This window comes from Alosa sapidissima, chromosome 2 (genome assembly GCF_018492685.1).
Source record: "Alosa sapidissima isolate fAloSap1 chromosome 2, fAloSap1.pri, whole genome shotgun sequence".
Classification (NCBI taxonomy): domain Eukaryota; kingdom Metazoa; phylum Chordata; class Actinopteri; order Clupeiformes; family Clupeidae; genus Alosa; species Alosa sapidissima.
In genome coordinates, this window is record NC_055958.1 from 11,975,583 (window position 1) to 12,001,640 (window position 26,058).

At 40.9% G+C, this 26,058-nt stretch overlaps 2 protein-coding genes and 1 long non-coding RNA gene across 5 annotated transcripts; 1 reads left to right on the forward strand and 2 right to left on the reverse strand.

Moving 5' to 3' along the window:
• Window positions 1–223: 223 nt before the first annotated feature.
• LOC121703989 lies at window positions 224–1,377 on the forward strand. The gene is made up of 2 exons (XR_006030201.1): window positions 224–549; window positions 690–1,377. It is a non-coding gene; the product is annotated as an uncharacterized LOC121703989 (long non-coding RNA).
• Window positions 1,378–1,388: 11 nt separating this feature from the next.
• On the reverse strand, window positions 1,389–5,525 carry LOC121703988 (zinc finger and SCAN domain-containing protein 29-like). Its single transcript, XM_042084502.1, has 5 exons — window positions 4,795–5,525; window positions 3,483–3,932; window positions 2,490–2,615; window positions 2,081–2,209; window positions 1,389–1,912 (listed from the first exon to the last, which is right to left on the reverse strand). The coding sequence occupies exons 1-5, from the start codon at window positions 5,201–5,203 to the stop codon at window positions 1,578–1,580; spliced, it is 1,449 nt and encodes a 482-aa protein (XP_041940436.1). The 5' UTR covers window positions 5,204–5,525; the 3' UTR covers window positions 1,389–1,577.
• Window positions 5,526–6,780: 1,255 nt separating this feature from the next.
• tmem169b (transmembrane protein 169b) lies at window positions 6,781–25,965 on the reverse strand. Of its 3 annotated transcripts, none has more exons than XM_042084526.1 (3): window positions 25,895–25,965; window positions 10,583–11,007; window positions 6,781–9,690 (listed from the first exon to the last, which is right to left on the reverse strand). In XM_042084526.1, the coding sequence occupies exons 2-3, from the start codon at window positions 10,863–10,865 to the stop codon at window positions 9,062–9,064; spliced, it is 912 nt and encodes a 303-aa protein (XP_041940460.1). In that variant the 5' UTR covers window positions 10,866–11,007; window positions 25,895–25,965; the 3' UTR covers window positions 6,781–9,061. The 3 variants fall into 3 exon arrangements, with proteins under 3 accessions (XP_041940460.1, XP_041940461.1, XP_041940459.1); XM_042084527.1 differs by lacking the exon at window positions 25,895–25,965 and adding an exon at window positions 18,328–18,374; XM_042084525.1 differs by lacking the exon at window positions 25,895–25,965 and adding an exon at window positions 11,676–11,798.
• Between the last annotated feature and the right edge of the window lie 93 nt (window positions 25,966–26,058).

Below are 26,058 nucleotides of genomic sequence, written 5' to 3' on the forward strand. Positions count from 1 at the left end.
ATGTTTGAATGCATATTTTGTGATTCGTTCATAACATGACCATGCAATAGTATGACGATTTTTGTCTGAAAATTCTTCACATTTACTTAAGGAAATTTCATCTTCTCAAAATCCCTGAGATTGGCAGCATTGCATGCTGAGCATTTGATGAGCTGCTAGCAGAGACCATTTAGTTTCAGGCGTGAATCACTGATCCCTAAATAACTTTTTTTTACATAGTGGTGATGCTTTTTTAATGTCGAATTTCATTGAGGACCAGTGACGCTTACATGTGCGACAAACAAACAACTATTGACGTCACTTCGGCGACGAAACTGGAACAACGAGAACAGGATGGAAGTCGAAGTAGTTGTATTCGTTATGGTGCTTTATTGTTGTGCAACTGCAATTTTTACATCCATATTGGAAAAGAGATCGGCATGCTTGGAAAAGGAGATTGAATACGCTGAGATGGAAAGATCTGAGAGGAGGAGAGGGCTCCTACAACGAATTAGGGAGCTCGACTTGAGATTGGCTCGGGTTAGGCAGTGGCACAACAGACGAAGAAGGGTAGGCTAAAGTTAACTGTTACCTGAAAGTATATCGGAGTATAGTTTCCTGTTGGTGCATTTCCTCCTATTGTAAACGTATACAAGGAAATGTTAGTAATGTATGACTTATTATTATTACTACTCTGTTTTGTTTCCTAGATTCTTCGATATTATCGTGCACGACGTAGTTCCACTGTGTCTGTTTGGCTTCGCAACAGAGCGAGACGAGTGGCGGCGGCAAACGCCACTTGATGACCAACTTGCAAAAGGTTTCTGAATACCGTAAGCCGTGACTGAAGCTGTATTGCATGTGGTGTCAACCTGACTCCGCAGAGGTATGACCCTTTATGGAAGTACCACTGTACATCTCGGGAGGCCTTTAGCAGCAGAGCTTTGTTAAACAGTGGGGAGCTCTTTTGTTGTTACACTCAACGCTGAAAAAGGCGTAGAGTATGGTAGAGGGTTCCCTTAGTAGGCCTACCAGAGGCATTTGATGTCAGTTTTTTCAACTGTCATGTTAACGTACTGACTGACATTCTACCCTCTACCTAGTTCTCAGATTAATAGAGTAGGCCTACGAGACCACCAAGGGAATGTTGTCACTTGCTGTATTAGCTTGTGTGATGAAACCAATTCTATGGATGGTAGAGTTTATTTCTACTGGTCAGCATTGTGAATACCAGGGACACCAGATTACTCCGGTCACTGTGCCTTTATAGGTTTAATCTGTCAATTGTTATGTTCGCTTTGTCAGTGGTCAACAGAATGATGTCAGTGTTGATATGGTACAACCCAGAATTATATGGCTTGGCATTACCAGTGATCAACAATAAATGCAAATGCTGTATACTGTATTTGTTTCTTCTCATGATCCACAATTGAACCATTTACTAGAAGTAGCAAAAAAATATACATATAAAAATCTCAAATGTCACAACACAATACAAAATCCAACACCCCTTAAAGTCTGTACCTAATTCAAAACTATGCAACTGCACACAATGTACACTATACAAACTATACCACAGTCCTTTAACAACTGCTCCTCTAGTCCAGTGGTGGGGTCACAGGACTGTCTGTCTTGTCCAGCACCTGGACGAGCCGGTTGAGAACATTCAGGAAGCCCTGCTGAAAAGCCTCCTGCTGTCGCCTGGATTCGGCAGCTTCTTCCCGTCGGAGGGTGAACTCTCGCTCCCGCGCCTCGGCCTCCCGGGCATCGTGTGCTATGAGCATCTGGTAGTGGCGTTCCCGTTGGTCAAGCTCTTGCCGCAGGATGTCGATGTGGGCTTCCTCCATCTCTTGCATCGTCTCCAGGAAGATGGCGTCCCTTTTCTCCATTTCCCTCACCACGTCCTGTAACTCGGAATCCCTTTTCCTTTTTCCTGGGAAGAAATTGAGGCACATGAGTTTGTCTTTGGTTATTTATATATTTTTCTCCATTAATTATATGGCTTAAATGTTGAACCACAAAAAAACATTCTGTACACATCAAGAAATTCAGCCTTATTCAAAACAATCCAAAAGCAGTGATAAATTTGTGTTTTCCATACCGTTGATGTGATGAGGACCTTGTGAAGGTGATCTCAGACCAAAAGAGGGTGAGGCAGACTCACAGCAGACAGAGGTCCCTGGGGAGTACAAGCCCTGCTCTTCCATGCGAGCGCGTTCTGAGTGCTTACCTGAAAAACATCACACCGACATAGATTAGTATGAGTTATAACTGCTCTGAAACCCCTCGATTCTGAGCTTCTAGTAAATCAAAATCCCCAAAATCTTTTCCCTTGGAAAATGGGCATGATGTGTGCTTTCCTGCTTTGATGTTATTTTTTGCCTTAAATTTTGAGTCCCAAAAACAGCTGGAATGGCAAATTATGTACACCTCAAAAATACAGCCTCGCAGGAATCAACACTGTCCAAGAGCAAGCTGTGAGACTGTTATAAATCTGTTGTTCCACATACTTTTCACCTGACCAGGAACATGTGATGGTGAGATGAGTCCAAAAGAGGGTGAGACAGAGTCATGGCAGCCAGAGGTTCCTAGGGAATCAATCAAGCCATCGAGATGAATTCGTTCTTTGTGGTCATCTGCAAAATACCACACCGCCATAGATTAATAAGGGATATAACAGAACTGAAAATGAAGCGCACACAGTCACAATCACAACTATCTTGCAGGATAAGCTGACTAGTTGTCTCTGAAGAAAACATGTTGAGTTTTGGTCCTGACATAGACAAGATCCTGTCAGTTTTCCATGTTCACAAAAACATTTCTCTCAGTTAGTTAGTGCAGCAATTCACATTTATAGCCATAGACATACAGAATCCATAGCTTAAAGGTGCTCTAATTGATGTTACGTGGGTTTCTAAGCTAAAACATTTTGTGACACCTCAACATGAATACACTGTAAAAAAAAACACTGTCTCTGTGGACAACCCAGGCTCCAAAAATGGCAACAAAAACAACCTGGTTCAGCCTGGGGGGTATTCCAAGTACGTGGTTTAGTGACAAACCTGGGTAAGTTAACTCGGAGTAAGTGGTAAACCTCCTACAACAAGAGACCTATGGCATTGTTTTGTAAGGAGAATAAAGTCATACATCCCTTCTATTAGGAGGTTTACTCCTTACTCTGAGTTAACTTACCCAGGTTTGTCACTAAACCACATACTTAGAATACCCCCCAGTACCATAAAAACAACAAACTTCCAGCCACCGACGAGATACGCGTGTAAGATATATTCAATTACGAGGGAGGGAAGGAGTAGCGAGCTAGCTCTCTGTTTTGTTTGAACGTCAACAGAAGTGACGTTACCCAACATCACTTAGAGCACCTTTAATGCCACATGTATTGACCGATTTCCTCATATTCACTTCTCTTTTATTTCTTTGCTTACATTTTGACTCAGTATAGTTATTTGCTGTTGCAGTTTAAAAAGTAGACTACCAATAATTACCTTCTGCAGATGATTCTTGCCCATTATTACTGTTGGACCTGGAGTCATCGTCACTCATGACTTCCAGCAACAAAGTCTCGCCATGGTTTGTGCCTGACATATGTACATAATCAGCCTTGCGGCTCAGTATTGCGTCTAACGCATCGAACCACCGAGGCCTGCCCAGTCGTTTGCAAGGGTCGACACCGGTGCTTTCTAGCTCTTTAATTCTCCGGTAATCTTGTTTCATTTTCTTGATTTTGTCCCGGCAGTGCTTTGAGGTGTGGTGGAAGCCCATTTCGGCCAAACGTTCAGCGATCTTCTGGTACACCTTTTCGTTGCGCCGCAACATGCCAAACTCCCTCTGTATCTCCTCCTCAGCGTAGATGCTCAGTAAGGACTGCACCTCTATGTGTGTCCATTTGTCTCCCACTTTCACTGAGGCCTGGGTCTGCTCAGGGGTCTCTGAAGCTAAACACCAATATGCATGGCAACAGAACAGATTAACATGACATCAACATGCATTAAACAGTTTTCATTCAGCTGTAATATCACTCTTGATTTTTGTTATTTATTTTTTGACAGTGACTGACTAATAGAACAGACACATTTCATAAAATATTGGTCTTAATGACTGCGTGAATGGTCGGACGGGAGTTATCAAACATCAGAATCCTGAACTTATAATGCAAATATGAAGTTTTAGACAAAATGTTCCTGGTAGGGGCAAGGTGGGGGGAAAATGCTATTTCTTAGTAGGGATTACATAGTCATTAATATACCCAAAAGACATCATCATTAAATAGTGCATATACCATCAAGAAAGAAGAAAAAAACTTAGGACAAAAGGCTGTATAGGAGGTCACACAGTCTTAGGCACTGGCGGTGCCCAAATAGGCTACTGTAGGTCTGGCCAAATATTGTGGTCATAATTGAAAAAAAGGCCATAGGCAATAGACTGGAAAAGTTCTGATGTGATGGAGCTGGCATGTGAGATGCTTCAAACAACACTGAATGGATTCATTTAAGAAGCAAGGTCGATGGTACCTCACCAGTACCACTGATCTATATTATTATAGTGACCAGTAGGCTACCCCCAAGAACCAGAACCGTTCTGGTTACAGACGGAGTTGAGCATGCGCTCTGTGTATTAGAAACGCTGAAGAACATGAACACCACGCAGGCGCTCTGAGCACAGCCTTTCATAAAAGCAGGGCAACATACTTGCTTAGCAGGCTAACCCTAGTGTTATTGAAAGTCCCTAGGTTCAACAGACTAGCCTACAGACATTCGAGACGTTAATATAGAATTTTCTCATCAGGTGTGTACGTACCTTCTGCAGATGAACTATCTAATTCAAGATTGTTGGTCACGGCAACATTATCCGTTGTGGCATTCCACGCGGTAGCATCAAATGTTACGGCTTCCGAATGCGCAGGTCTGTTGCCCAGAATCAAGTCTAGAGAATTGAACCACTTGCTGGTTCGTCCTCTTGAGCCGCCACTTTGCAGGATAGTTTCTTTAGCTTTTTTGTAATCTTGTTTGAGTTTTTTAATTTTTTCTCGGCATTGCTTTGGTGTATGGTATATCCCCATTTGAGCTAAACGCAACGAAATGACCTGATACACTTCAGTGTTCCGACGTGCACCCTGAATGCAATCCTCTGAGTATATGCTTAGAAATGCTTCGACTTCACTGTCTGCCCATCGTTCAACAGCCTTTGTTGCGATTTCGTTCTCCATGTTATTCTGTTGGTATCTAATTTGAAACTTTTTAGGAAACCGTAGCCCAAGAGTTCCGGAACTATGGTATCCAAAACCGGAACTACAGAGTTCCAATCGAAGTTCCTGTTTTGGCAGGTCCGGCTGACGTCAGACGGTGTCTGCGCGTTTTCATGGAAGACACCTAAAGAAAAAAAATCGTGTGTAGGCTAGTTCTCTCCACAGACTTTTCATTGTCGTTATTACTTGTATAATGGCTGTAACCTTATTACATCAACCCATTCTTGCACTGATATCGTTTTTATATAGTTTTTTTTTATATTACCTTGTCTACTCTCTTATATGTCCATATTTATTTATTTTATGCTGGTCTCTAAACTTTACTCTTGCACTGTTGCACTGTTGGATTTACTCATTTGCACCATCACCATGACACTCACTCTCACAGAGCACCTTACCTTACTATGCACAGAGAATCACAGGCTCAGTCCCTGCCTCAGTCATTGCAAGCGCCTCATGCTTAATCACCCCTAATGTGAATACTGTTTTAGACTTGATTGATATTTAGTGTTATTTTGTATTTTAGTATATTCTTTATCTTCTATTGTCCTTATTGCTTAGCTGTGTTTTTTTATATTATATACTTTTATTACTTTTTCTGCTGTTAGTGCATGTTGTGTGTGATGTCTGTATGCTACTGAGACCTTGAATTTCCCCTTGGGGATCAATTAAGTATCTATCTATCTATCCAGGAAAATATCTCAAAATATACAAATCTATTTTCCAGAATCAGTCCCTCAATGTTTGTCAAGTTATAAGAACTGATAAAAAAAAAGATTAGATAATGATGGCGTAGGCTTAGGCCTATGCGAAACTTAAATGTAATTGGGCATTTTAGAAAATTATTTGATCGTAGAAAAGGTAGTCTGAAATGCCCATATCAAAATAGGATATTTACTGATGGATTTTGGTGTGGATGCATCAGTTGGAAACCAATTTTTAGTCAATTAATAGCCTAATAGACCTCTGATATTCGCCTACAAAAAAGCTGCCATCTTTGAAATCCGGTTTCTTGCCATTTTCCCTATGGGAAAATAAAATAGGGACTTTGAATTATTGCACCTAACTCTCACAGGGACACAGAAGTCTGAAATGCAGACGTTTTGCTCAACACACTTTTGTCCTCTGTCTTTGAGTGGGCATTATGGTCTTCGGTAGGTTAAGACGGTAAACTTTTTTATTTTTATTTTTGCTACCCTAGAACTAACTTGCAACTTGCCATATGTAGTTAGCATCAATACACCTGGATCTCCTATGGGCAAAGATGGCAGATTTGGTTCCTTTTTGTAGGCAAACTTCAGAAGTCTATACAGAGGGTTTCACATCTAGTGAAACTGCTTATAGCACAACAATCTGAGAGTTGTGTCATAGTTGAAATAGGCCTATACTTTCAAGTTGTTGACTGAAGGTCTGAAGGATTGAAGGCCTTTTCAACCCAAAGCTTAGCAGCTCCCTACACACCCCAGGGGGTTAACTTACAATAGGTTGCACATAGGCTACCAAAAGGTGCATCCTAATCAAATTTTCCATGAGCAAATCCACTGAGCTTGCTCAGCCCCCAAACAACATGAAGTTTAATCTCCAAAAGGGGTGCTACCTACTGTGAGCCATCTGTCTCGTTGAGCGTGTGCCAAGTCCCATCTTAATTCACTGCACTGCTCATCCCAACTACAGTGTACAATAAACCACATTCGTATGTTTTAAGGACCAACAGCAAAAGGTTGTAAACATGCACAATGTTGTATCTGAATGGCAAAGTAAACCTAAGTCAAGTGCAGGCAGACCACCGACAGAGGGCTGACTAATTTCATTCGACAACGGATGGAGATGAACAGGATTTTATTGTCACACATTGAGTACCCTGTGTGTACATCAGTGAGTAAAAATACAAAAAGAAAGAACTTGAAAACATATTGTACCTTATGAACAATTTCACAATTTCATGTTTGGGACCATTGCTCAAGACAGCACCTGGACAGAAAATTACAAATGATAAAACTTTTCAGTTTTGTGACACAGTTTTCTGATACAATGTTTCTCATGCTCAGAATTTCATATTACAAATATTTGCTTATAAAACTGTAAAAGCATCTCAATACACACAAAATTGAAACACCAAGAGGTCAAGATTCTGAAAAGGTCAAGATTACAAGGGCTTCATATGCCCAGCTGTTACTGTCCAAAACGTCTCTTGTAAATGGTAATCATATTCTTGTTTAACTTACTTTGACAAATAATTATCATTTGTAAAAATAAATAAAATAAATATAAAATATAAAAGTTTTAAATATACAAGTAAAAATGAAACCGTATACTTACACACAATAATATTTGTGTCTTATACATACAAACGTGCCACTCTCAGGCTTATGATCTGAAGATCTCAATATCAATGTCTGATCTCAACCAAGTCAAATAAACATTAAATAAATACATTTACCAGCAATTGTATTGCACATCTTTGGAAAATGTCTTGTTCGGATTGCATGAAATAGCTTTTATATCCTTTTTTAAGTAAATCAGCCTGGGTGACCATTTCCACTGTCTGTGGCTAAGTTAGGTTTACTGCCCTCCAATACTTGTCAATAGAAACCTCTCTCTATTGATAATTATGGTATCCTGTTTAATCTCTACACAAATAAGATGTTTAGACAGTGCACTGTAGAATTTGTGCCAATACTGCACACATCATAGAATTAAAATAAATAACCATGTTGGCTCACAAAGTGTTAAAGCAAAACACACATATTTAGAGTGTTGTTAGCCATGTGAAGTCACTTCAGGTCCACCACATTAATATAAATAGAATGAAATAAAATGTAACATTAAACAAAATAACAAAGAACCTGTCCTGCAGACTTCCAACAGGAATCTAAACATCCCATTATCATTAACATTTAAACATGATTGACTGATGATATTTAAACATGATGGACACCACTAAAGTATAATATTATGCACTTGTGATGCCCTGTCATGAGCTGTTTTTGTAGAGATCCCAAATTCATTACTGCATTTGGAAAGTAGCTTAACACACGCATGCTGTAGACTATGGTGTCATTTCAGCATAGTGGAACACAAAAGAAATGCAATGATTTAGAAAAATAAAGCCACTGTCTTACAGGCTTGCATTAGTCCTCACATCATAAGATTACACATCACAACAGTTGCTCAAACTCATACGGATCATGTATCGTATCATAACAGAAAACCCCTAGTTCACACCCCCAACTTCCAAACGGAGGACATCCAATAACTTTTCTTTAAATTGGTCATTATAGAACATACTTGACCATGCAGTGTTAACCTATGTTACTATTTCACATCATAGAAAAAAGCAAACAACATTTTTTTTAGGAATTGTCTTGCACAGTGGCAGTAAAAATGGCTTTGTCTTAATCCTGTATAGTATACATCCTCACGTCCATTCAACATCCTCGACCTTAGAAGGTGTTAGTATGGGCTTCACATTTTTTTATTAACACCCAGATATATGGTCTTGGAGAGTACTAGGTAAATCAGAATGCATTGATTGATTGCCCAAGTTGGTGTCCGGCGTTTATGGTGCAAAAGCAAAGTTGGTTCCGTTTCTGAAACCTTAAAGGTACAGTCCATGATTCTGGTGAACGCATGTCGAGCTGAAAAGTCAAAGACATAACTACCCACTCTGGTTTGGTCCTGAGCTTGTTTGAGTGCGCATGCAGACCAGACATCTAGAGGACCATGAGGACGTGACTGACAAAAAAAAAAAAAAAAGAAAGAAAAAAAAAAAACATTTCGCTTTAGAATCATGAACTGCACCTTTAAAACTCCTGCAGCTTAGACGGAGGACGTTTGCACGTTCTCCCCGGGAGCTTTGCCTTGGAGGCTGCCGGCGAACGTGTCCGAGTCGAGAAGCTCCACAATGCTGTAGGGCGAACAGTCCTCCAGGCCCATCTTCCCACAGACCCAGCCGCAGAAGCCCTTCTCCAGGTCCCGCACGGCCTGCCACCACTCGCCGAACGCCCAGGACACCTGCACCACGGCCGAGTAGACGGCCAGCGACACCGCCACGGCCATGATGAGCATGGGGTAGAAGATGATGAGGAAGGGGCAGACGGTGATCTTGTGCCAGAACGTCCTCTCCTCGTTGTACACCAGGAACACGTTGTACCAGGTGAGTGTGCCGTAGTAGAAGGAGGTGATGAAGGAGAGGAGGAAGACCACGGGCGCACACGACAGGCTCCACAGGACCACGTGCGGGCCCTGGCACACGCCCAGGCTGCAGGAGCGGCGCGAGCGCCCGTCCCGCTCGCACTCGGCGTCCAGGCGCTCCTTGGACTTGGCGAGGTCGCGGAGCTTCTTCTCCGACAGCGTCACGTGGATGTCCACCATCTGGCCTTTCTTCTTGCCGCGGGTGATGGTGCCCGTCAGGGTCACGTAGCGACTGTCCGGGGGCAGGCTCCACTCTGCAGACCACACGGGAAAACGAGTTAGTACTTACACACACACACACACACACACACACACACACACACACTCTCACACACACTCTCACACTCACACCTGTCAGGGTAACGTATAGTGGCTGTCTAAGTCAGGCTCCATTCTGCAGACCACACGGGAATATGAGCTAGTGGTTACATAATTTTTTAAGTATATTTTTGGGCTTTTTTGCATTATGATAGGACAGTGAAGAGATGACAGGAAGTGAGTGGGAGAGAGAGATGGGGTAGGTTTGGGAAATGACCTGGGTTGGACTCGTGGGCACTTGGACCTGAATGTGGTACAGGCGCTGTAACCAGTTGCACCACAGCCACCCACCCAAAGGTAAGAAGGTAGCACACACACAGACACACTGCACTGAAGAAGGCCATCAGGGTGAAACATTATTACCATATCTGTTTGGCATGGCAGAAATAAAACGGTGAAATAGTGATTACTCAGCATTGGCCTGAAGACCTGTGTGTGTGTGTGTGTGTGCTACCTTCTTACCTTTGGGTATTGAATGTGGGAAAATTAGCTACTAATTTATTCATGCTGTTGATGCTTTCAACTGAGAAGGGGTCAATTACATAGAGAACAATAGGAGGACATGGAGAGTGTGTAACTCTTCATGAAACACTTGGAGATGTCGCCTCTGCAATAGTTTGACAGTACATTTAGACTGTGCATTTATGGTTGCAGTGATATAGCAGTGAAATAGGCTGTCTCAACTCAACTGGACTGTATTCAATTCAGTTTTCCAACCCAACTGAACATCAGTCACTCATCTTTATGTTTGCGGCGGTGGCGGGGGGCAAGCCTGGGAATGTTCAGTCATTCTGTTATGTGAAAGGAGGACAGCAAAGACGGCCTCACCTTCACCTGTGGGCGTTGTCAGAAACTTGGCCCCTTCCTCTGAGGCCCTGTCCCTCTCCTCCTCTCCACCCTGCTCCTCGTCCGGCTCCGGCACTCTCTCCGCGTCCGAGCGGTACACGATGATGGACTCGGGACGCGGCTCTTTCCTCCTCTTCTTCCTCCTCTTGTTGACGGAGGAGCTGATGGAGCTGGGCTCCACGTCCTCCACCTGGCTCACTGATGCCTCCGACCGGAGGGAGGCCAGGTTGGGGCTCTCCGACCCCGGCTGACCATCCTGCTCCATCCTGCCTCTGGAAGGGTGTGTGTGTGGGTCTAGTAGTGTTGGGGGTCTGTTGTCACTCTGCTGTCTCAATCTGCTTGGGAGAATGGTCTCTTCAGGCTACAGTGGAGTTTTGGTTTCACGCATGGCAAACTTGTTCACAAACCTGGAAGAGAGAAAATGAGTGTAAACAACCACTATGGATTTTCCTTATGAATTGATTAAATCCTAATGCAAGACTCGCTATTATGTATTTATTACATCTGTTTGAAAACACTTGAATTGGCACTTTCCTCCATAAAATGTATTTATTAATGGGTCATTTTCGCATTTAGTAAATGTTGTAAATATCTTCACTTTATACATAGAACTATATTAATTATGTCATTGTTTATTATGTCCATATTACAAATGAACGCATTACTCATTTAATTTAAGCCTATATGGACAACTAGTCGCCACTTAATGTGGGAACCCCCACATTGTGACAATGACTGAACAAGGCAATAGGCTATCATGTATTGTTATTTGCCGACACCCTTTTCCGTCTTCATCTAGCGAACAAAAAGCCAGCCTGTTGTTCGTTGCAGTAAGTGAATGAAACGAGGAAAAAACAATTAAACAATAAACGGTATCAAGAGCGTGATATAAATTCAGTTCATGCGAATGCAACCATGTATTGTTTGCCGAGTTCGCTACCCGAAGCGGAGAGATTAACGGTGGTGGGACTGTTTTCCTTTCCCAGCTGATTCTTTAAATCACACCCATCCACCCATCGCTCTTTGCCGGCTGTATCTGCACTGAAACGTTACACCAAACATATCGGATGCTTACCTTATTTTCAATCCGTGCAAAAAACGGTTTGTTGATTATTCTAGCATAGCAATTGCGAGCCTGATTGTTTTATTCCAAAATGTAGCCTGCTCTGACGCGTGTCCCACAAACAGCCGCCATACAGATGCGCTCATTCACTGCCCATTGCCCAGAATGTCGTTTACCCCGCCCATTAATTCCCCAACCTCTCTCCTACCCAATCAGACAAGGATATGGACCGGCCATTTAAATTCGGTGTAATCCAAAACGAGGTTAGAAGCCCCCTCTCTCGAGCCCAGTGGAAGCGCACAATGAAGGCCTGTAGCAAGCTGTCAGTTGCATATTTTATGTCTCGGAGGTTTTAAGCGGGCCCTCCAGATGAATAAGGCCTATTTATAGACCTCATCATATAAAACGTATTTTAATTTTATGTCGGTGAAAATTCTGGCTCAGTTCTGGCTCATAATTTTTAAAAAGCCATCCCTGGACTAAGGAAATGATGCATTCTCAAATGCATAGCCTATACAGCCTAGAAGATCTGAATAAGGATGTTAGTGAAGTTAATTGAAATGTTAATGTAATATATACATAAGGAGGATATCATAAAGGTTATCTGGAAACATGCACTGCATCCATAATACCACTAGGGATCGCCCCCTTCTACATGATTGAACAGGGAGTCCTACAAACAGTCACACATGCAGATGAAATCTGTCAACCTTCACATTGTGCAGTAGTGATTGTCTCTTAGTGATAATCTTGTCTGCCAGTGCTGCCCCAACATTGGTTATCTTCACAACAAAACCACTTGATTCTCCAGATACTTTCCATTATCAGATGGCATGAAAAATACTTTTTCAAGAACCCTTCGAGCAGAGGTTCATTTTTGGGGCTAAGGCACACCAAAGGTCAAACCAAAATGCCAAGGCTCACCAACTTATGGTTACTGATTATGAAGCATCACACACATTATTTTAGACTATTGAGGGCATTCATTTTTATTTATTTAATTATTTACTTTTTTTTTATACAAAGTGTTCATGAACTGACCACAGTGTGATAGATTAGAGATTAGATTAGATTAACTTTATTGTCATTGTGCAGAGTACAAGTGCAGAGACAATGAAATGCAGTTAGCGTCTAACCAGAAGTGCAAAAAAGAAGAGTACAATGTGAACAGTAGGCTATAGACAACAGGAAAGAGATGTATTTTAAGCAGTGTTGGGCAAGTTACTTTTAAAAAGTAATTAGTTACAGTTACTAGTTACTTCTTCTAAAAAGTAACTAAATTAATTACTCAGTTACAAATTCAAAAAGTAACTTAATTCAGAAAGTAACTATTGCGTTACTTTCAAGTAAATTTTTAAATGCTCAAATGTGACCCCACCTCCACCCCTCTTTAATGGAATTTAAAATACATGTGCATGTTCAATTATTTATGATAAATCTGATTATAATGAAATGGACACTTAATTTAATACATTATAAACAATGTACACAAATCTAAACTATTTTAATGTTGCTGTGGGATACATAGCCTCCAAATGCCATGTATGTGGATATTATGTTTATAGTGGATCGATACAAATAACACAATATATGTTTTGGAACTTTTGATATTTATTGCCCCTCAAGTAGGCCTATATTGGGTGTGTGTGTGTGTGTGCTACCTTCTTACCTTTGGGTATTGAATGTGGGAAAATTAGCTACTAATTTATTCATGCTGTTGATGCTTTCAACTGAGAAGGGGTCAATTACATAGAGAACAATAGGAGGACATGGAGAGTGTGTAACTCTTCATGAAACACTTGGAGATGTCGCCTCTGCAATAGTTTGACAGTACATTTAGACTGTGCATTTATGGTTGCAGTGATATAGCAGTGAAATAGGCTGTCTCTTTTTGTGGCCTTATTTGATTTAGCAACAGCGTCAATATCTCTCTCCACTAATTTACTGAATGTGGCCAGGGTAGGGTTAGGGGTGCCAGGTGGCATGAAAGTGGATTTTTTTCTTTAATTTACTGAGAGGGTCATACGTTGTGTCTGCCTGGCTAACTTTATTACTGAAAAAATGCTTCAAATGTAGTTGTCTGAAGAATTTGTAAGAGTCAACTTTATATTGAAAGCATTAACTCTAGTCGGGACAAATGACAATCCACTGCTTAAAGCATCAAGCTGCGGAGAAGTGAGGGAATAATCAGAGGGAATAATCACAGATGTGATCACATCTGCCTGGGTGGGCGACGTGCGCTTCTTCCTCTGCCCCCTCCTGTTTTTTTTCGGCCTGCCCGATCCTCGGCTAAAAAAGCCTCATCAGCCGAGGATGTACCTGCGCCGCTCTGGTCACTTGTTGTGCCCTCCTTGCTGGTGAGGAGAAGGTCAATGCGTTGGCCGTGAAGGCAGTGAAGATCAACTCAAGTCTTTCAATGATTATATTAATGGCACTTACCCGAATCTGAGATTCACTCTGGAATACAGTCAACAGACGATCCACTTTTTAGACTTACTAATTACGGTAAGAAATTTAGACACCTTCATCTACCGTAGGACAATTCATCAGGTCGAGAAGGATTTGCAACAGAGAAGAGAACTACAACGTTAAGGCTAATGAGATGGGAGAAAGATCTAAACAGAGGGGGTAGGCCTACAGTCAGGCTCTTATTGATATAGCTCGAGAAAGAGCCAATCAGAAGAATAGAGGAGAGTTATTACATCCTCGCCCTAGACAACATAATCAAGAAAATAGAACTGTTTTTGTGTCAGAACATTCTACTGCTTCGAGACAAGTCAAAAATATCATAAACAAACACTGGAAAGTCCTAGAATATGACCCAAATCTTAATAATTTGTCTTCTTCCAAACCTCATTTCTGTTTCAAAAGAGGCAGGAATGATAGAGACATGGTGGTTAGTTCCGTGTACCATGAACCCACACAGACAAACTGGCTTTCTCAGCAAGTCTATGGCAAATATAGACGCGGTATGTGCCCAATGCGCCAACACTTTTGACACTAAAAAATTCAGCCACCCACATTCCGGACGAAAATATAATATCAAAGAATTTATAAATTGTCTATCGACCCATGTCATTTATGCGCTGATATGCCCTTGTGGCCTTATGTATGTTGGACAGACCAAACGCAACCTCAAGCTGAGAATAGCAGAACATAAGGCAGCCATTAGAAACAATAATCTTGACTATGCCATTGCTAGACATTACACAGAAAAAAATCATGGTGCTGTTGCCTCCCTTAGGTTTATTGGCATTGAGAGGGTATTGCCAAACCCTAGAGGTGGTAACATAGTCAAACAGCTCTTGAGAAGAGAAGCCTTTTGGATAAATGAACTGTCTACTCTTGAACCCCCCGGTATGAATGAATCACAGGACTTAAGCTGTTTTCTGTAAATGTGAGTGTTATAGACAATAGGGTATTGTCCATTGGTTTAGCTGTATTTGTGGCAATGGGGATACATTGATGATACCTGTGACACATATATTTTTCTACAAAACTCTTTGCTCATGTTAGATTTTTGATGATGCTAATTATGTATATATTTGATAATAATTGTGTATATATTGTGTAGATATCTTTGAGGATGTGGTCTATTTAATTGTCTGTTAATTATATTTAACTGTTTATATATTGGATATTGGCCTTTAAAAATTGACTTTAAGAACAACTGGTCATGTGACTAGAAGGTAATTAAGACACACCTGAGAGCTCTGAGCGAACCTGAGGACGCTGTATGCGAAACGCGTTGTTCGCTCTGAATAAAACCGAGTAAAAAGTCAACAGTGTGCGGTAGAGCAATGTTATTTTTGTTATTCAAGTAATCATCTGTTTCATATCTGATAATAATCTATGCTCATGTTGTTTTCTCGTCCAGGGAGATGTGGTGAACCAAGGATCAAAGGTGGAGCATATTCTATAACTACTGTGAACATGTTTAGATATAGGCATGGCGGACTGGCCATCTGGCATTTTCCCGGTGGGCCGACGCACCTTTTGGGCCGATAGAAAAGGCTATAATTTAATAATTTTGGCCAACGATCGGCCCAAAGGAAGGACAACCAGCGGCCCATTGGTTACATTTCCATATTGACACTGGACTGATCCAATAACAGCTCACGTCAGGCCCCACCCCTCCCATTTTGGCTCAGAGCCAGGATTCTGTGAGCGCATCAAAAGTTAATCGAAGTTGCCTATACACGAAATTGCGGCGGGTGCCGGTAGTGACAATTGTGCAAAATTAACACCAATGTAGAAGCTTCAGAAACATGTTGAAGATGTGAACAGTAGGCTATAGATGTAAGCAAGCATACAGAGCAAGGGACAGTGAGCAGGTGGAGAGTGCGAGCCTAGTTAAGGCTACATGATAAGAACTCAGTGGTGGAACAGGTAGGCTGTGACATGCATGCCATGCTGACTGATGATTATGATGACTTATTAAATTTTCTTAAATTTAATAAGTCAACTTAAATTTTCTAAATGAATGATTTGCAAACCCGGACAGCAAAATAGTGTCAAATCGACGTTTGTTGGTCAGATTGATCAGTTTCCGTCAGACGCCCAAAATTCAACATCGATGGCGTGAGTGGTGGTTGGTCTCTCAAAGTAGAGAAGAGTTCTATCTTGGAAGGGTTATCATGGTAAAGAAGGGCTAAAAGACTGTAGACTGACGGAAATGTAGGTTACAAAACGTCACGTCATGCACACAGAGCCGGACAGTAACGGAGTACATTTACTTGAGTACAGTACTTGAGTACAATTTTGAGGGATCTGTACTTTACTCGAGTATCATTTTTGGGGAGTACTCATGACTTTACTCAAGTACATTTGAGAGTCAAATATTGTACTCTTTACTCCACTACATTTCTTTCCATAACCGTGAGTACCCGTTACTACTTCTAAAAAAAAAAGAAAAAAAGAAAAATTTCAGAAACCCTCAATTTGTTGTTTCCCTCTCAAACGTGATTGGATTGTGCAGGCGCCACTGATTGGGACAGCCTATCAGCAATCACCTTCAGCTTTCCGCCAAAGTCAACTCCATGGTCAGATTTAGATAAGAGACGAAACCATGGACAAAACAATGGATGAAGACGCAGCAGGTCCATCCCGGGAATGGGCCAACCTGTGGCCCCACCTCGCCAGACTATTTAAATTTTCTGAATAATGATAGTTTTCGCTTCAAATAGTATTTTGTATTTGAAATACGTATTTTAAATACATGTATTAGAAATACTACCCATCCCTGGCAACATGGTAAAAAGATAAAAATGACTTGATTTTACTTCCAATTCCTTTTACATTCTCCAAGGTATTAACATGAACATTTTTCATAACTCCATGTAGGACGTTTCTGTACATAAATGGAAGCACTGTGGCAGTAGTAATGCAATATTTAGAAAATACTCTTGATACTCCAGTATTTTTAAAAACAAGTACTTCAGTACTTTTACTTAAAGCGATGGTTCGGAGTAATTTCACCCTAGGGTCTTTTGCACCATGACCCCGAGCCAAACACCCTCCCAGAACCTTTTTTCCCTTGGTCGAACCCTGGTCGAGTAGCGCTGTCAGAAACTAATGACGTTCTGCAGTCGAAATGGAACCAACTTTTATCTCGTAAATTACCCCACTAATAATGCCCTGAATGGTATGAAACTTCTACAGTAGTACAACTATGACCTTTAGTCCAATAACGAGGCATTAGAAAGTTTGTAAGTGCACCAAGAGTTTTAAGGAGTTTATTTAAATAACACTTGCCTCTGCATCTGCTACTATACCGCTGCGTCGACGTTTCTTCCGTGATTTGGGAAAAGCCCGTAAAAGTCCTGGCAGGAAGCGATTACATCAACGTTTTTTGGTATATCCAGTTTTTAATATTTCTTTCCGAAGTGTTTACAACTTAGTTTAACTAATAATTGTTGAAAACTGGACTACGAACAAAATATTAGTGCATTCCTGGATCTACATCCTTATGCATGCTTCCTGCCAGGACTTTTACGGGTATAATTTCAAATAATGAAACATATCCCAAGTTTGTGAACAGTTTGTGAAGACTTACATGCATTTATCTCCAGCTGGGGTGATTTCTGCAATGGACTTTTCACAGGCCTTCCTAAAAAGACTATCAAACAGCTTCAGGTGATACAAAATGCAGCAGCTAGGGTTCTCACAAAAACTAAAAGAACAGACCACATTACTCCAATTCTTAAGTCCCTGCACTGGCTTTGAGTAAGTCACAGAATTGATTTTAAAGCACTACTGCTTGTTTATAAATCACTTAATGGAGCAGGACCTAAATACCTCTCAGACATGCTTCAGCAGTACACACCCTCCAGACCTCTCAGGTCTCAGGAGAAAAACCTGTTAATGTTAGAACTAAACATGGTGAAGCAGCTTTTAGCTGCTATGCGGCTCAGCTCTGGAACCAACTTTCGTATGACATTAAAGGAATTATCCGGAGTAAAATGCACTTTAGATCAATTTACGGATGATTGGGAGTACATACGTTGAGTTGACATCAAAATCATGTCATTCGGATGTGTTTTGAGAAATGTTACCGTTTTTAGCCAAAACTCGTTAGCGTGGAAGTGAGAAGGGCATATTATTTCGCCGCTACAAAACGCTATTTTTATACCTCTTCTACAGTTCCAAACAACATTACACTTACGTGGTAGTGAGTAGAGGGTCCCTAAAGCCAAACCGAAGTATCCCGAGGTCTTTATGTGGTCGGATAGAGAGTCCAGAATGAATTTCATCAAGCCAGTACCAGGGCTCTCAAGTGTCACGCATTGAGCGTGACAGTCACTCATTTCAGTCTTTTGTCACGCTCTCCCGCCACACATTGTATTTCTCACGCAGAAAAACTATTTATATATTTAATATGCTGCGGCAGCGCCCAAAATGTCTCTGGCCACGCCGCTTTCACTATGGAACCGGTGTTACATGGCAACTGGCTCCCGTGTTAACTGGCTGCGTTGATGACGTTTCATGATTGATGACGAGTCTTTGACAGATGTGGCCGCTTGCAGATTTGTCACTTTCTGATATACTAGAGACGCACACAAATATGCATGACATGTTTAAAAGTCAAAATTGTATGTAGTACTACATGCACTGGACCATTAATATGCCACCTAAAAAACAAACACCTAAATAGCATAAATTAACTTCACGTGGGTATCGAACCACAAATAAATTGACCTGTTTGCTTGGTAATCAGACGTCTATCAACTTGCGCCACGAGCCAGCTGACGGCACTCACAGAAATTGACTTCAGTTGTATGATTAAAAGAAGTCGAACGTTATGATAACGTAACAAGTTAACATAGCTGTTCATGTTATCTGGCTACCATGTTATCATGCTACCGTTGCCCAAGCCATTTAGTAGGCCTTCAAAGTATCATGGTTAAGTTTTACAAACATTTCACTGAGGTTAGGCTGTGGCCGCCCCTACCTGAAGTGTCTGTAGAGCAAATAAATCAGCAAATAAATCAAATAAAAATGTGTATCCTTGTGTTGTGTAGCCTATCCTTTTGTCCAGCCTATTCTTTTAAGAATTCAGTTCATGAAACACAGGCATTGAAACCCACACTGCAATGGGCAGGAGAAGTCTATAACGTGTCCATATTTTACACAAAATTTGCGCACAGGGAGAGTCAAAACTCTAAGGGTTATAGGCTATTAACGTTAATGTTGCTGACATGTAAACATGGGTTTGATATTTTATTGATATTTTATTTCCCAATTCACACGTTCATGCTTCTCCTGTGGCGCAACAGGTTAATGCTTATATAGCCTATTGATTTTTTACGCAGTCGACATGGGTTCAATCCTCCCCATTACACGTTTTTTTTTTATTATTATTTATTTATTTTTAGACCAGCAACGCTTCCTCAATTTATGCTACAGATACTAGGTGGCCACAGAGAGCCTGACCAGCTGTCAGTGAAATGTTTGAAAACTTAACCATGATACTTTGAAAACCTATTGGCTTGGGCAACTGCTGTAGCAAGACAACACCATCAGCCATGCATGTTAACTTGCTACAATCATCAGCTGACTTCTTCAAATGTAAGTCAAATAAATTTCACTATGACTTATCAGCTGGTTCGTGGCGCAAGTACGTAGATGAATGGTTATCATGTAGCTTAAGTGGTTTCATTTAGGAAGCAGGTTCGATACCCACGAGTTATTATTAGGCTATTTGTATTTATGTTTTTGGTGGCATATTCATGGTCCAGTGCATGTAGCGTACTACAGACAATTTTGACATTTAAATATGTCATGCATATTTGTATTTGTTCGTCTCCAGTGTCCATCAGAAAGTGACAAATCTGCAAGTGGCCACATCTGTCAAAGAAACGTCATCACTCGTGAAACGTCACCAACGCAGCCAGTTAACATGGGTTAAGTTGAGCCTGCCACTTAGCCTATCAGCCAATCAAAAATAACGAGAGGGGCTACACAATAGCCAATCAGAAAATAACTGTATTGTATCTGGGTAAGATTTAACGCAACAACCAATGAAAAACGTGTATCCTGGAATTGTTGAACGTGAATTATTACAGTGCATGAAAATGCACTGTACTGTTCTTCCTAGGCAACTTCAACAACTTCTTCTTCCGCTTACCACTTTTTCCGTACGCAATTTCTCTAGAACAGTTTAACTTAGAAACTTCGTTCAAACTTTGTAACGTAGGTCTTCAAACGGACCAAGCTGCTATGTCTTTTCAACTTTTAAACTTTTATACTTTTTAAACTATTAAAGAAAAACTTTTTAAAAATCCCCATAGACTTAACATTGCCGATTGTGACATCATAATACGGCCGTTAAGCAATTAGAATCCTATGGCAGGTGTTCAGGCCACCTGCAGCCTCAGGCTTTAAGCATACAATCTGGGTCAATTAAGACTACACATCCTATTCAACTGTTTCCTCTGCCCAAAACTGTTTCAAAATAAAAGTCCTCACTACAATAATCCACTGTTAAACAATGTAACCCATTAAACTACTGAACTTTTTACACTTTTTAAAAATGATAAGCTTGGTTAACTAAGTCACATGGTTAACATAGTTAGCATGTTAGCATTGCTAACATAATTAGCATGTTTAGCAAAACTGCTAGAAAATGTTAGTTAAGTTAGCTAAGTAGCATGGTTAGCATGTTAGCATTGCTAACACTACTATAAAACATTAGCTAAGTAGCATGGTTAGCAGAATTGCAAATCTTAGCATAACTGCTAGCAAACATTAGAGCCATTCCAACTTTCAGTTATCGTCAAATATCTACCTATACACAGCCATTAAACTATTTGAATATCAACATTCATTAAACTGCTAGAAAACGTTAGCTAAGTAGCATGGTTAGCAGGTTAGCATTGCTAGCACTGCTATAAAACATTAGCTAAGTAGCATGGTTAGCATAGTTAAAAATCTTAGCATAACTGCTAGCAAACATTAGAGCCATTCCAACTTTCAGTTATCGTCAAATATCTACCTATACACAGCCATTAAACTATTTGAATATCGACATTCATTCAACTTCCAGTCTGTCAACAACTTTTAAACTATTTACCTTCAACTTTTAAACGGTCTACTTTTTTTTTTTTGCAAACATCATTGACATTACAGAAAATGCAACACTACGACATGCACATGAATACTACATACGACAAACAGACGCACATTACATAAACACATACTGTAACTTAACAAGACATCACATTGACTTGGCTTCCACAAACATAACACAACATAACATTAATAACAGAAAGGCTAAGGATGATTTGCGTCCAGGATGATTACAGATATGATCATCAGGGATGAAATTGATGACCGGAATGAAAAGAAGGGGGGATGCGGATGGTAGCTCTACGAGTGTGAATGAGGTGGTGTTGGGATGGGGATGGGTGTGGGGGTGGGGATGGGGGGTGAGGGGTAGTGAGTATGTGAGGATGTATGTGTGTGTGTGTGTGTGCGCATATGTATAAGGCTGGCTTGCTGTTGGGCCAGGAGGAGAGAAGCTGGAACATAGAGAGGGAGGGTTTCAGAGGAGAGGAGTTGTAATTATTCTATTAATGATAAGTATAATAATAGGAATAACTGATTGCCTGGTTGATTGCCTGACTGATTGCCAACCTGGGCACCCATTAATGGCCACAGTTCCACCCAGCCCCTGCAGTTATACTGCGACGAGCTGACAGAGGGGAGGACCTGTGTGCCACCCATCGCCCCAGGCCCCCAGCATATGCACACATCCCCCACTACCACGACCAACCACACCTCGCCCCCAGACCTTCACCCAACACACCACTCTTGACCTAAATATGTACAGTATGTGAATGGCTAGGTTGAGGGGTCTATCTAGAGTGTAGCATTAAAAGAAGTGGGCATGCATGGTGAATATCTGTCAGGATTTCCCCATGCACACCACACTTACCCTGTGTAAGATGTATGCCTCCTCAATGTGTGCATTAAAATAAGTGAGGCATGCAGATAGACACCTGATGAGGCATCTACCTGCACTCCACTCTTACCCTAGCCTGTTTTGTAGTTTTTGTTTATGTATGTCACCTAACATGTAGTGCGATTAAAAGAGAGTAAAGCGTGCTGTGTGCTTCCAGGACAAGGCGTGTGCATGAGCGTATGAGGAGGGTGCACACCGGGGGCCCAGGGCCAATAGATAACCCACAGGACCCAACCAATGCCAAAACCACACAGCGACCCGCCAGGACCGAGTCTCCCAAGCCATCCAATGGGGCCCCGGCAGAATAACGATGGGAGAGGCAGAGAGAAAGAATGAAATTAGTAAAGTTATCAGAGAATGTAAATAAAAGGGGGAGGGAAAGAAGGGGATGCTATTTATATTACTAATAATAATAATAATAATAATAATAACAACAATAATAGTTCCAGCTACCCTCCCCTGCCTAGTGTTCGATGATATGTGTATCTGTTGATGAAGTGTGTTATGATCGTGTGGAGATGGAACTCAGGCAAAGAGGGTCAGGACTGTAAGTAGGTGATAAAGGGGTACCAAGGAGAGGTTGTATCCTGAGTATTGATTAAGTTTGTAGTTGATAGGTTTTCTAATGATATATAGTCTGTTAACAAGTTTTTCCAATGAGTGATGTGAGCTTTTTTCTTAGATTTCCAGTTCATGAGGATTGTTTTCTTGGCGATAGTCAGCGCTACCAGCAGTGTTTTATTGCAGGAGTTGCTTAAATTGACTGTGGATGTATCACCAAGTATGCATAAGGAAGGGGATGCTGGGATGTGACAGCCAAAGATGGAAGAGAGAGATTTTGTGACACTCACCCAGAAGTGGTGTCACGGTCGGGTCTAGAACCCGGGCCGCCGGAGTGGCAAACTGACTTTTGACCCACTAGGCCACTGAGACTAATGACTCAAGTGCAGAGCAGACAAAGTAAGGTTAACTGAGTTTATTTCAGGTTTTAGACACAAAAGCTCAGAAGATCCAAAAAAGTCAAAAACAGTCCAAAAAGTTAAATCCAAAACCTCAATCCAAGGCGTAATCCAGAAAATCAAAGTCGAGAGCCAAGCCAGGGTTCAGATAACAGAGTTCAGTCCGAGGAAGGAAAGGCAAACAAATCCAATAGGAGAATCCAAAGGAGATACCGTAAACAGTCCGGGTCAACACAGAGGTAAAGAATCCACAGGGCAAAAACGTCCACAAATTTCCACAAAGGCTTAGAGCTTGAGACACAGGGTAATCACGAAGACTTAGTAAAGACACAGACAAAGAGCAGGGTTTAAATACACTGACACAATGAGGAAATGAGACATGTGACCAGAGACAATGAGGAACAGGTTAATTGGATAACAAGAGGATTGGGTAACAAGTGACTAGCTAGGGACAGAACAGAAGTTTTTGGCGACATCTAGTGGCCAAAATAGTTAATGCGTGACAAGTGGTTGATTGGAGTGCAATGCCAGACTGCATGAATGTATGTATCTGGGTTATTTTGTGTGCAGTGAGTGCAAAGATCCGAGCCAAACCCCATTTTAGCCAATTTATGTGCAGTGAAGTGGAATCTATGAAGAACCTTGTATTGTATTAGTTGTAGATTACTTTTCTTTGTCATGAGGTAGATGTTTTTGCACATTTTGGTCCAGAAGTCGGCACCGGGAGTAATTGATAAGTCTGATTCCCATTTGTGATATGGCAGGCCAATTGTTTTTTCTGAACGAGATATAATTTTGTAAATTTGGGAGAGTATTTTTTTGGGAGAGGGAATATTAAGCAGCTCTGAGATTGGTGGGGGAATGTCAAGGTTAGCTGTCTGGATGTTAATTTTTCCTAGGATAGATGATTTAATTTGCAGGTATTGTAAGAAGTGTTTACTCTCGATGCCGTGCTTCTGGACCAAACAGGAAAATGAGGCCAGATTATTGTCTTGAAGAATGTGTTGAAGGTGAGTGATGCCCTTTCCCATCCATGTGTGAAAGTTAAGTGTTTTTTTATTGACGGTGAAATCTGGGTTATTCCAAATCGGGGTGCGAAATGATGGTGCTATAGGTGAATCAGAAACGGTCTACTTTTAAACTATCATTAAACTATCTATTAAACTAGCTGTCTATCAACAACTTTTAAACTATCTACTGTCTATCAACAACTTTTAAACTATCTACATTCAGCTTTTAAACAGTCTACTTTTAAACTATCAACTTTTATTAAGCTATGCAACCACCATGTCTATCCTAGCATCACCGTAGTAACCATCTCTGTATTATCTGTTTTAACTATACATGATATTTTACATCACAACTTTAGCATTTTTATGCACTGGTAATTCCTTGGAATTGCATTTCTAGTTGAACGTGAACCTGTTACCTACTTCTTCCAATTTTCGTTCACCTTGGAGCTTCGAGCATCAGTTCATGGTTTCAGCACAGAGTAAGTCATCTTTTAATGTTACAACAAATCCACAACTTGTTTGACACAAACAATGACAACGTGACTGCTGCTATAGAGAATGTTTCCCAGATAATTAGCATCAGTTGTTCATGACTGTCTGTAACTTAGCCAACAGTTTCACAGCCTGTTCATTGACAACACTTGCTCAGGACAAGTAGCCTATGCCTAGACATACTTTCGTTCACACATTCTAAACATCTCTCACTCCAAATAGGCTTAATCATTTTATTAGCACTATTAAAGTGTATTGCATAGCCTACTGTTATAAGTCACTTTTAAAATCACGTCATTTTATATAATTATATCCTGCCCATGGATGCATTAATCATTGCATCTGTATTCAAAAATGTCGGGTAAAAAGCAATTAAGCATCCTCTCATTCACCCTGAGAGGAAAGCCCCCTAAAAGGTCCAGGTTGGATGCAGGAGGTGGTGAAAAGGCTCATTATTGAATTGTCAGTGCCATGTGTCAAATCATTTCTTTTGCAAATCTGAGCAATTATAAATTATACTTTTGCCCCATTTTGACTTAGGAGGGCATTGCTCCTACATAGCCTACTTTAGCCAATAATCAAACGTCTGCTCTCTTTTGGAAAGCTGAGACACTGTTGGAAAACAATTAGAATAACTGTGTGATGTACTGTCACAAAGTTACAAAGGCTAGATTATTCTTTTATTTTTCTACAAGCATCAAGCATCTTTGAACTGACCACATTTCAGCCCTCTAAGTCTTGACTTGATATGACTTGAGTCCTAGCATTAGGTCTTGTCATGCTGTGTGCAAAAGTAGATCAATATAGAATGACAACATGAGTACTTTAGACCATTATTTGCCAAGGTATGCTCATGCATTTGGTAAAATGCCCTATGAAAACTCCCCATACTGGCAAACAAATGCTTACTGCATATGAACCCCACATAAGCATAATATTGGCCTCAAATGAAAGATACTCTGAAGTTTCATGCTTGCATTTGGATTGTAGGCTACTTCAGGTTCTGATATGACTACACTAAATATGGAATAATTACAAAAAATACAAACATTACAATTTCTATTTCAATTCAATTGGTGTGTATAAGACGGGCTATATTTCTGCACAACTAATATTGGATCAACTGGTAACAGACCTGGGGCTGGTGTATGCTAGCTGGTGATGCTAGCTAGTTGCGCGTGTAAATCCTCACACCCCTAACCTTAAGAACGCTTCTAACCGCTGAGTTGGAAGCCTGGGGGGGGGTGATTGTCGATGGGGAATGTCACTCTTGCCTGTCCTCAAAACTTGAGAGCCCTGCAGTACCTTTCCGGAAATGTTGCCATCTTTGTTGCCATCTTTGTTGCCATCTTTGCTGCCATCTTCAGAGGAAAGTCCGTAGGAATCGATTGCTGAGTGTGTTGTAAAACGCTCTGGAAATTCACAATTTCGTCGCCGTTTAAAAAAAACAAAAAAAAACACAGTGGATT

What these genes read in the sequence shown, in the direction of transcription:
- LOC121703988 (XM_042084502.1), bottom strand. Translation starts at nt 5,203, where the DNA reads ATGGAGAACGAAATCGCAACAAAGGCTGTTGAACGATGGGCAGACAGT. An exon ending in GCAAGAATCATCTGCAGAAG is followed by an intron (nt 2,616 to 3,482) that starts GTAATTATTGGT and finishes GGTATTTTGCAG; the next exon opens with ATGACCACAAAGAACGAATT. An exon ending in TGTTCCTGGTCAGGTGAAAA is followed by an intron (nt 2,210 to 2,489) that starts GTATGTGGAACA and finishes GATGTTTTTCAG; the next exon opens with GTAAGCACTCAGAACGCGCT.
- tmem169b (XM_042084526.1), bottom strand. Translation starts at nt 10,865, where the DNA reads ATGGAGCAGGATGGTCAGCCGGGGTCGGAGAGCCCCAACCTGGCCTCC. An exon ending in GACAACGCCCACAGGTGAAG is followed by an intron (nt 9,691 to 10,582) that starts GTGAGGCCGTCT and finishes TGTGGTCTGCAG; the next exon opens with AGTGGAGCCTGCCCCCGGAC.